At 38.4% G+C, this 12,539-nt stretch overlaps 1 protein-coding gene across 1 annotated transcript in view; it reads right to left on the minus strand.

The window, feature by feature from the left end:
• plpp4 (phospholipid phosphatase 4) overlaps positions 1 to 12,539 on the minus strand; it is a 59,298-nt gene that overhangs the window by 23,397 nt on the left and 23,362 nt on the right. Inside the window, exons 2-3 of the mRNA XM_061745914.1 lie at positions 3,532 to 3,640; positions 1,032 to 1,122 (exon numbers count right to left, since the gene is read on the minus strand). Coding sequence (XP_061601898.1) covers positions 1,032 to 1,122; positions 3,532 to 3,640 — 200 coding nt within the window. The remainder of the gene's footprint in view (positions 1 to 1,031; positions 1,123 to 3,531; positions 3,641 to 12,539) is intronic.

The raw sequence follows: 12,539 nt of genomic DNA on the forward strand, positions 1-12,539 counted from the left end.
AACAAGGAGTTTGTGATATTTCTGTTTTTATGGGTTATGGTAGTTATGGTTCAAAGCCATCATCAAAACTATGATCATGTTGACACTTGTCAGAATAATAGGCTTCATTTTGTCCATTGTTCTCCTGAGTTATGCTGTTTTCCAGTAGTAGGAGTCCTCTGCAAGCAGCAATGGGCTTGTTAAATTGTACACAGAAGTGTAAACTCTGCACTGCTGCTCTGAGCCACCCTACCCCCACCTGATTCATCTCTGCGTGTCTCATTAATTAGATTTATGTTCAGCCTTTTTTTATTATTTTTTAATGTTTCCTGATATGCCAAAGCCTCTGCAGGTTTACTGACCTAGGGGGAAATGGTAAACAGGAAGAAATCTGTGTTAGAAAAATCCCAAGACTGTGTCTGACAAAATAACAAATGGCATTAAACTTTAAATCCATGCCTGGTGTGATTAATAGCTTTGTTACCAAGATGAGTGAAAGACAAAATAACAGTTGAGTGATCTTCATCATTTAGCACATCAAAGTACTCATATGTGATCACTTTGATTCCAAACTGAACTAGGGGAAAATATTGAACTGCAACAAAGTGTTTTTGATCATTACAAAATAAAAAAAAATAATTAAGCAAAAACTTGTAACTTATCCTATCATTTTAAGACTCGTAGGTCACCCATTGTATTGTCTTTGACAGTTGCGTCTCTGATATACACACAAGGTATTCTTTGATATTGATGTAGTTGCACAATAATAAGGATTGAGTTTGACTCTCCTTTGAGTCCAACGGCTGGATTTTTCTAGCTGGATTCTGGCACCAAAGCTGTTGGTCACAAATGGCAAAGATTCATGTTTAGCTTAAAACACACCTCCTCACAGTATCAACACTGTCCAGTAATAAATAACACTAAATGTGTGTCACAATGACACACAGAAGAGTGACGTCCAGGCATCTGTGAAGAGATGAGGGTGGGATCTTGCCCCATAGATTGAATATGAGCAACACATTGGTCACATTAATAGAAGAGGCGCCACACACCTAAACATGCCTCTTTGATTTCTGTCTTGTCCGTCCTCTGAATTATCTTCACCACAAATATCACTGCCAGTGGGGTAAGGAATGAAATTGCCTGTGAGAAAATAAACACAATGAGAAATGTATAGTTATTACTGTGACGTTAGAGATGAACTGCAGCAATCCAGCGGGTCTGCTTAGCAGGTTACTCATAAAATTACTGCTGACACAGTAATGTTCTGAGTCTATCTATTATTCAGAGCTTGTTTTTCTCCTTTTTTCTAAATAAGGCAACCTCAGAGGCTAAACGAGCCCCTTTATTGTTCAGTGGATCTTCCTGCATCTACCGGGAGAATTTTCCACAAACTTGATGAGACTTGAGCCCTCTCAGCACAGAGGTAATTAATTGCACCACAACAACCTATTAATTACTTTTTCTGGATATATTTGGTAGATCTTTCAGCTTTAATCAGACAAAAATGGGAAAAAACTTAACATTAGATTCAACATGGTTAATTGTAATAATTTATCACGAATACCGACATTGATGCAGTAGCATGATCCCTCTTTTGGTTAAGATTTTTAAGACACCCTCAGAATTTACTGTTTTCATCACGAATCCACATCAGAGGAGTCAGTCATGGCTGTATTTTTTATTGAAAATAACAACTGCAGAGTATATTACTGCCATCAAGGTCAACAAGAAGTGTAATTGTGTTACTATGGAAACACAAAGTATCCAAGCAAGCACATCTCAAATACTTGACAGTAGACAAACGCTGCAATAGTTTAAGACAAATAAGAATAACACAACCTCAAAAGAGAAATTATATCTTACAGCAGAAAAAGCCAAATGATATTAACTTGTGTATGACTTATTAAATGAGGTATCTGTTCCTCTGTATCTACAGCATCTCTAATGAACCACATTCACATTATAGTTGTAAAAGAGGCTGACAACAGTGATTATGTGCAGTTAAATTAAACTTCTCTGCAAATACAACTTTATTAATTCTAGTTTAGGGTGAGGGGAACTTTAAAGGCATGTCATCAGCAAAGAGCTAGGCACATTGATGATGATGATGATGATGATGATATAACTATTTTATAAAGCATAGTGGTGAAGGGACAGCGCGCAGCTAAAAAGGAACAGAGCAGATGTTAACAACTTGCTCTTGGCAGGACAATGAGCTCTACAGATGAAGACCAGATTGCATACAGTATGTGTGCTTTTTCACTGGTAATGTTTTCTACGACTAATGCATTTTTTTTCTATGATTACAGCAATTTTTTTCATCAACAAATACCCAGCAAATGTTTTGCTGATAAGAAATTGTAGCCTGTTTATTTTTATTTTATGCACAAAGCAGTTTTTATTGATGTTTGATCATTTTATGTTAATGGCTCATCGTTCTGACATAAAAGCTTGCAAAGCTAATTCCTATCATTTAGTATCAGCTTTTAGTTTATTTATTCAGACACTTTCACAATAAAACATTTGCAAAACTGTCATTATTTCTGGTTCGTAATGATTTCCAGCTCGAGCTCACAAACTACTCCATTTTTTCTCTACATATGAGATGACGGATGTCTGTGAAGATGGAATGGAGAGCAAATTACTACTAGCTGGGTTTGCAAAAAGGTCAATAACCAAGGGGAAGGTGAGTCTACGGCTGCTACAGTGCACCAATGGTTTGATTAAAAAGTCAGTACCGGTATATTCTGGACTGGCCTCTACTAACGAGACAAAAATGTCCACAGTAAACGGTAACATACTGTGTTTCTGCACTGGGGATAAGTCATTTACGACAAAAATATATTTAGTCACTTTTTGATGGTAAATGAGTGGTACAGTTGTTTTTCATTAATTTCACAGTCAGAAAAAAATAGTCTCTTTACACAAAAGTGCTTACAAATTATTTGAAATCCATAAGAAACTATAGTACAAACTATTCTAAAACTTTTGATTAGAACTTTAAGCAGATACAGTCATATACAAAAGTAAGCACCTCCTCTTTAATCCTCTTTTAAAACTGCACTTGTTGAATTTTTTATTATTATCATCTTCATTATTTGGTTACAGATAAGATGAGGTACCACAAGTTTTACTATTTCACTATTGGTTATGTCATATAATCTCATAATCACTGATAGAAATGATTGCATAAAAGAATATGGCCGGTTTCTTTAATACTCAGTGATCTGCTGTACTTGTTGCTAAGACCCACAATGACACCAAAATCAGAAATTAATCTCAAAAATTGTGCTCGATAAAAGTCTTTGAAAAAGGAAAATATTCTTCACGCCAATAAAGTATCAGTGATAATGTTTTCTTACAACTGCACCAGCAACTTATCCAATAGCAGGTATTTACGTCTGAAGCACCGGTGTCACTCTGACAGACAGAGCTATTCACAGATCTCTCAACATACTGTAATCTTTGACATACATATGATTCTATACTTTAATAGTGATGAAATATTTTGTGGCAACCAAATGTCTGGAAGATACAGCAGATACTTACAAACATGACCCTCTTGGGAATGTGATCCGACTCTACTAAAGGATTCTTGTAGAGCCAAAGCTCTTCTGGTTGAATAACTCTCTCAAAGGGCTCCAGAAACTCTGTGAATCTGTGGAAAAAATATCAAACAAACAAACAAAAAAAACATTTAGTAACTAAACCCTCGATTTTTTTATTACTTTTTTTTTTCCAATGGCAAATGTTGCTGTTTCCACAAAGAGACACACTGGAAAGTTCACCTTAAAGTTTTCGTCAAACCTCCAAAGCTCATTTCATTCTTCATATACATTATATACACACACACACACACATATTATATATATATATATATATATATATATATATATATATATATATATATATATATATATATATATATATATATATATATATATATATATATATATATATTTCCCTCCTTTGGCTGGATACATCACATACATCCACTCCTCTGCAATTTTTGCCTGCAGGACATCATCCAGATGAACTGTACTCCGAAACAAAGGCATGTCCTTTGGCAAAATAGTCTTGCTGCTGAAATGCAGAGCTTTTCTTTGGTCCTCAGGTGAGTAACAGAAAAGATATCCTGAATCCTGTTCAGCTTCCACGTGAATCTTACAGTGGAATTAAGAAGGATGAAATTCAATAAATGCTACATGAAACTTCAATAAACCTCTCCTACCTAAAATGGATGTTGAACAAATGTTTTGTCTGTCCTCTGTTCTGAGCAGGAAATCCAATTATACATATTTAATCTCACTCAAACACACAGCGTATAACTGCATAAAGTCCACGTGTTATCATGACAGTGCGTATAAATAGCTCGGAACATCAAGCACAGGCTTGACGGCAGGTCTGTTTGCTGGTCTGCTGATAACTACATGTCAAGATGTTTTTGCAAAAGAGCAGCTTAATCAGTGCTGCCTCATTTTACACCTTGCTGAGCCCATGTGCGTGATTCTCCTCAGCCACATTACACTCACAGTGTGGGGTGTGCAATAAATTATAACCCGCTAATGATACATTATATCCTCCAAAAATCATCCCATTATTTCGGTTCTCCTCTCTTTCACTCTCTTGTTCAAGCCTCAGTGACTGAGAACCCCCCCACTCTCACTCTCTTAGGGACAAAGTGAGGGAGATGGAGCAAAGACAGATAGAGTCACTCAGCACAACCTCAACCTAACTCTGACACATGCAAAAAAAATCAGGCAATCCAAACCTCATTTGTGAACACACAGACCTTGGATTGTCATTAAGTGATTCAATGATCTACATGTACGGCTTATCTTCCATCCAAATCCAACGGCTCGAGGAATATTGTCACCGAGTAGACATGGCCTATAAAGCTATCATCTGACAGCTAAAGCTTGGTCAAAATTACGTCATAAAACTTAAGAATGAGCACTAAGAATACCAGTGATGCACAATAAAACAGCCAAAAAAGACCCAAGGCCTCATGATCTCTAGTCAATAGCCAACCAGACTGAAATGCTGTTGCAGGACCTTGAGAGTTGTGCAATATCCACCAAACCCAGTGAACTGAAGCAAGATTGAAAGAACAACGGCCCAAAATGTCTTCACAACAATACGTTAAATGAATAATGACACGGTCTAATGTGTAATTTGATCACCTGGGGTTGTATCTATTTCTTTAGGTCCTGATATCTAAAACCTTTGACGTGGAAGAGACTGTACTTCCTTTTCTGACTGTAGATAACTTTTATCCTGCCGATATTTTGGGAGTTATGTTGAAATACATAAAAGGCTGATTTTTTTATTCCCACAGTAAGAGCCATAATCATACTTATAATATGAAAATAATAATGTTAATTCAGTCAATATAACATAAAAGTGAACTTACAGCAGCTCTGTTCAGTCAGAGCCATATTTTTTCATATTTTCATTTGCAGCTTTTTTATTTATTTTTAAATTTTTTGGGGGTATTTGCCAGAAGTTATCAATTTCATGATCTAAAAATCAAATTGCTTTTCGACATGTATTTTGGAGCATTTGTATTGAATCTGCCTCAACAAATCTATTCCTACCCCAAAGATTTCCCTTAGCACACGATTTAGATTGATTTTTTTCCCTCATCTTCTGCTTCACAATCAAAACCTTTATTAAAAGAGAAATTCCAATATGGTTTAAGCACAGATTAAGGCATCATGCTACAAAAAGTCACACACAGTTGGAATGAATGAATGATGTCTGATACATATATATTTGTGTGTATTTTTCTGAAATGAAGCAGTTGGATATGTTGATGCAGCTGTGACATAAGATACTTTGTGTGAAAAAAGAGGAAAACTGTTGACTACGAGCACATTGGCACATTAGTAGAGTTAATGTCGTGGTTTGGGGAGGTAATGGCATTCACAGCATGCGTCTCAATTTATCCTGTGGGGAAATAATCATAATTAAAGCTGCAAGCAGCGATGAACAGGCCCTCGCGCGTGCAATTTTCACCAATAAAAGGTCAAGGACTCAAAACTAAGTCCGATGACACCACCCACGAGTCTTTATGTCAAACCATTCAAAAGTTATTGCAGAAAATAGGAACTATCAAATATCAACCAATCAGATGAAGGGGCGGGGCTAATTCATGCCAATGAAGGTCAAGTACTCAAAACCGAGTCAGATGACACCACCCACGACTCTCTATTGGCACTTTTCCACAAGTACTTACTCTGCGCGCCTCTACTCGCCACGCCTCCGTCTTGCGCTTTTCCACTAGGAGTGGAGGCGGGTGGAGGCGTGTAGAGTAGATTCTAGATTTCTGTATCTATTCTGCCGAGGTTTTAAGTGTGCTGAGTCGGCCCTGGATCTGACGTCATCACACTACAGGCCACTGATTGGTCGGGGGGCGGGGCTGTCAGACGTTTGAATCAGGAAGCGGGAATCAGCGCGAGAACGACTCGCGGCTCGTGGTGATTTTATTATACAGGCAATGGCAGCAGCAACAGTCTGTTTTTCGTGATCCAACTCTGAGGTGCAGATGTTCATAAACCTGGTGGCTGAGGAGAGAATTAAAAAGGGATCTAGACGGGCAATAAGGAACGACAAGATCCACCAGGCGCTCAGTCACTCCCGGCTCCCAGCTGATTTCTCATCAGCGCCGACACAAACAACATTTTTAAAAAAGCGTCGCCGCTTGAAGCTTCTTTCACTCTCATTTTTTAACTTGATATGGAACACAAGCCACAGACCCAGCAGCACATTTATCATCTCCTCCAGGTTCTATGTCTTTAGTGTTGTTGTCATCTCCGTTTAGATCACACAATCAAATACGTCACAGCAGCTTCGCTCCAACCTCCTACTTCTCATCTGGGTGTTTAAAAACAAACGAGGACGAGGCGAGTGGAGGCGAGACAAGGCGTGCCGAGACGAGCCGTGCCGAGTCGAGGCGCGCCGAGTAGGTACTAGTGGAAAAGTGCCATAAGTCAAACCATTCAAAAGTTATGACAGAAAATAGGAACTATCAAATATGGACCAATCAGGTGAAGGGGGGGTGCGCTTTTTGGCATCTATCGTCGCCACGGTAACGCTTTTGACTGAGAAAAGTCATGCCTATCGTCGCAGGATCGAGACGCACATTTTGATGTATATCACACCTGGGTGCACGTTACGGTTTGGGCCGCATTAACGGCCGAAGAAATGGCATAAACTGTGCCAAAATTACGCGATTAATTGAAAATGGCCGACTTCCTGTTCGGTTTCCGCCATGGCGCTAAGAGACTTTTCTTTAAGTTGCTACATGATACAGGTGTGTACCGATTTTCGTGCATGTACGTCAAACCGTATTGTGGGGCTTCAAGTTTTCTAGGGGGCGCTGTTGAGCCATTAGGCCACACCCATTAATGCAAACCATAAAATATCAAATTTTTCACCAGGCCTGGCTTGCGTGCAAAATTTGGTGACTTTTAGGGCACGTTTAGGGGGGCAAAAAGGCCGGAAAAATAAAAACGAGGAAAAAAACGAGAAGAAAAAAAATTCCTACAGATACAATAGGGCCTTGGCACTGTCAGTGCTCGGGCCCTAATTACAGTGATCCAAAAAGTGAGAAGACAAGAGAGGAGCAGGGTCACAGTTAGATAAGAGTTCACAAATTTGAAATATGCACATTCAGAAAAAAAAAACCTATCTGGTCAATGAATGAAAGAGCCTTTGTTTCAATGTCCAATTTATGCTGTTTGTTGAGTTACTTTAGTTGTTAAATGTGTTCTTCTAAGTTTTTCAGACAGAGAGACTATTACAGCAGCTCCTGCAGATGGCTACAAGACCTTAAAGCTATAAAGACAGAGACAGAGACCAAGATAAGGCAACAGAGAGTGATAAAAACACGATTACAACAGTGTAAATCCACCAACTGAAATGTACAACAACAGTTTTCCTACTTGGCAGTCTAACCAGTGCTCCAACAAGGCTTCCCAGTCGTGATCTCTGGACAAAATCAAGCTCTCTAAGCGCCCATAAAAAACACCAAGCACCCAAAATTTCCTGAACTTAGCACTGCCAACCCGCTGCCCTTGGACAATTTAAGATATACTAGTGAACAAAAAAAGCTTATCTTGGAAAAAGATATACATGCAGGTTGAAAACTTTTTTTTTTCTGTAAATCGCTTGTTAAGGCCAATTTTATGCAGTGGAAAAGGGGAAAATATAGACATTAACAACAAAAGTTAGCAAGTCACTATATATTTTTTCCTAATGGAGTGAGTAAAAAAATCTGTGGCTATGCTAATGTGGCCCACATCTCCCCCAGCAACATCTCTTTATATCTTTATATCTCCTGCAGCTTCCCAACACCCTGTTACACTATGTTAATATTGGCGTAATTTATCCATATGTTGGAGCCATAGTGCCTTTTAAAAGAGGCAGAAAATCTCAATTATACTAGGTGCAATGGAAATGGATGTCTTAGAGTGGTAAAGTAATCAATTCTATAACATTAGAAAGGCACTGCTCACAGCCACAGTTCAATTGGCTGAAGGAGAGCAGCTTTGCTCAACGCTGGCCTCTCCACCTAACTCGTGCAAACTGTTCCTTATAGCATCTCATCTCATACATTATTTCTAACGTGTGCATGCAGGTTCGATGTAAACCACCCACTCCCACGTAATCAGGATTGGTTTCTCCATGTTTTACCTGTAGGCTGTCTGACCTCTCCTTTCTGAGTCTGTAGGTGATGCTCTGCAGATACACAGCAGAAATCTATAGTCTTTGCTGGTGGCTGATTTTGCTAATGATACACTTTGTCTTGTCAAATCTTACAATTGTGCTTTCAGTGTTAAAGAATAATCAGAGAGAACTTTAGCCTTTTGATCTCTTTTATTTTAGAAACATTTTCTAATTATACATTTTCTAAAAGAAAAAACCTTGAAATAGTTTTAACTAATTTGTTCATCATTTTCTATCCGTTTCTGTTCGATACCAATCCTATATCTGATAAGCTTAGCCATACTTCTATTTATTTCAGTTCAGTTCAGTTACCAATTCACAACAAAAGTCATCACATAGTCATCATCATTAAATAGAAAGCAAGTGCAATACAGCCCAATTAAACATCCCAAAGATCCAACATGATAATGATCAAGAGCCTATAATTGCCCATCGACTGTTTACCTCAGGCTTGGGTGGATGGATTCTCGTGTTATTACCCTGCCACAGAGAGTACACTTTGGATGGTTCAGTGGAGAACATCCTGTTTATTTTCCCAATTTCACTTGTGTATCTTCTCAGCCTAGTAGCCAAGTTGTGAGAGTTTTTGGTACCTCTTGGGCACGTGTTTCTTTATCTTTATCTTTGGACAACTTTCCCTGCAATGGTTCCAGTGACCTTGTTAAACCACCAGCCGGCATGGTGCGAATATGTCTGCTGTTACTTAGAGGTGTGAGACTGTAAGTTTGCCCTAACCAAATACAATCACAAGATTTAGTTCAGCTGATCTAGGATATTCTAGATCTTGGCTTTCTTTCACTCTATTAAGAATTACATAAAAACCATGACTTGATAGTCGATTTTGTTGTGCTCCAAAGAAAGTAACATGAATGGAGAACAACGTCTTCTTTTGTTCCTGTAACTTTTTCCCTGGTGTTCATTCATCATCGGCTTCTTCAGGGATTTGTAAAGCCATTTGTCATTGCACAACTTAAGGCATGCTCTATTCAGTCAGTGCATGTATATATGTGTGTGTGTGTGTGTGTGTGTGTGTGTGTGTGTGTGTGTGTGTGTGTGTGTGTGTGTGTTTAATACAGTGGCTGGTGAGTGAACACTACATTTGACACAGTGTGGCATTCACCCGTAAGGAGAATATTAAACATCAGGCCGCTTTGTAATATCCATGATACACTGACTTGGAACACCGGAGAGTGTGAGCAGTTTGTTTAGGTGTTTTAGGTGTAATGAGTATCAGAAGCATCCAAATAATGTGAGTTTTAGCCGTTTTCCCCAGTCCATTGCACAGTCTACTGATGTTGTTTGCAGTTACTCCACATCTACTAACTTCTGCAATCAAGGGATGCATTCAAAAGAATGCATGGCATTCTGTCCGGTCACATTTGATTGCATTTGGACTTTCCGGAGGGGCACATTTCACAATCAGCTGTGCTTCCAAGGGCCGGTGTTGTGTATAGTAAAGGGAGTGTCGGGGCCTCACCATCTGCCAGATTTAGGACAAAATTCAAAATGACTTTCCCCAGAAGAGGTAAGTGATGATTACTGCCTTTTTGTCATTATAATCGTAGCCACATGTCAGCCCCCCACTTATTACTCCAGTCATTTAATCATAGAGTAGGGAGCTGTTGAAAAGGCTCTTATGAGATTTACAAGCTATTAGAATCAGAAGCTGTGTTGAGAAGTGGGGGAAATACTAATTTGTTTCTGTTTAGTGCATCTTCTGGTTAATTTACTATCCCTCCTCTTAAAGACCATCTCATGCAGCTGGGGAATTGGACTGTTCACTATAGCTAAAGTGGCCAGTGGTCAATGCAGAGAGATAAGAGACTTTCTAGGAGCCATGAAATGAGCTAAGAGGACTTTTAATGCATTCCCATTTCAGTGTGACTGACACACAGACAGACGGACTGCCCTGAAAGTGCTAAATATGTAAATGGTTAAACACTTGTCTGAATGGAGGACTTTTAAATGAAAAGAAAAAAGTAATATTGCAGAATGTTGATATATTTAGAACTAAGCAGCTCTTTTTTATTCAAGCCGTTTTAATAATTCATGAGCTTTGTCACAGGGAATCATTCACCGTAGTGCTGTGAAACAAATGTACACTAAAGTTGTTTTGTCGTAAAGCTAGATTCGACTCACACGCAATGAATACACTGCCGCGCACACAACCAATTAATTAGATGCAGCAAAACATGAAATGGCTTAAAATACTGTAACTTAGCAACAGTGTACCACCAATCAATTACAGCACTATTGTAATCTAAGTAGAACCGCTTTCAATGCTGATTAAACAGGAATAGTTTATCTGCAATCTTTAAGCCCCAAGTTTAAAAGGAGACCTTGATCATATGAGTCATAGGATTGAATAAGCTTACCATGTCCTAATAAAATATATAAATAAACAGTATCTTTTTAGAAATATTGTTAAATAAATTAAAATACAGATCCCAACTTGGTACATTATGTGAGCATTATATTCTATATCAGTGACATCATATTGGTTACATTTAGATAATGTCACAATTTTTATCTCGCTGCACTAACAGTATCGATTTAATGCTGCTGCTTTCAGACAACAAAGAGAAGGACCTCACATCAGCGCATTACTGTAATGACCAAGTAGATGGGGCTACTCTGGGCCAATTTGTGCAGGGAGTCACAGATTTAACAAGGATGAGGATGAAAGTGATCGAAGACAATCCAAAACGAAGCAAGTCAGCATAGAAAATAGTTCAAACATATTTCAACCGAGCTACAATTGTGCCCCATATAAAATAATTTGGTCTTAAACTTTAATTGAGCAAATTTGTTTAAATCTAAATGATGAAACAAAGCAGAACTCTTGGAAAAAACACTGTTGTTCTATGGAAATTATATTTCCCTTTGTCCTGATTTACCGACAAAACTTCTGATTTTGTTTGTTTGATGGGACTGTATCAAAACAACATCAGGCATATATCGATATGCTCCACCTATTTTACTGAAGATTCATCTCTGGAGACTTGTGCATACACGTTGCGCCTAACAATGGTGACGGTGAAAGAGAAAGCCCATAATGGTAAATTGCACTTAAAAATTACTACTGTTTTTATGTAATGTAAAGTCTCATAACAACATACAATACGTCATCATGTATACTCCCGTTCCACCAGAAGAAACACCAAACGGTTTTCTAAAGTATGTCTTAGTTGAAATAGACTAGCATCAAATAACCGGTAAAGGCAAGTCCATACTCGGCACACTTGGTACTGAGAAACAGCCATAAACCTTTTGAGAACCAAGCAGAAAGTTTAAATGCTTTCTGTGCACCTGCACCACATACACAAAGGCAATGACACTGTAATGTATAAAAGGTAAAAAAGTCAGTATAAGCATAGAACGTTGTGCAATTAAATCCTTTTCTGCCCAAATTCCTCAGTTGTTTGAATTACAGCATCATTGTTTTCGTTGTTTAAGGGTCACATGGAGCTAATCTTACCCTAACTCACAACCCTTTCTAAACTGTCAATGGGCGCGATTCAGGATACACCCAAGACATGTCACCAGTCCACTGCAGGGCAACATGGGGAAAAAGAGACATGCACACTCACATTCATACCTACAGTCAATTTAAATCCATCAGACAAACTAAAATGCATGTTTTTGAACTATAGGAGGTGGTACCCAGCTGGAAATACCCCAAATATGACACATATAGGCTACATGAGAATTCAGACTAGGAAGCTTCTGAAGTCAAGGGAACAGTAGAAATCACTGGGCTCCCAATAAGATGTCTTTTTTTTGTAAAGCAGATCATTTTCACTGTGAAAACACTTTAAATGAATACA

This window comes from Cololabis saira, chromosome 17 (assembly GCF_033807715.1).
Source record: "Cololabis saira isolate AMF1-May2022 chromosome 17, fColSai1.1, whole genome shotgun sequence".
Classification (NCBI taxonomy): domain Eukaryota; kingdom Metazoa; phylum Chordata; class Actinopteri; order Beloniformes; family Belonidae; genus Cololabis; species Cololabis saira.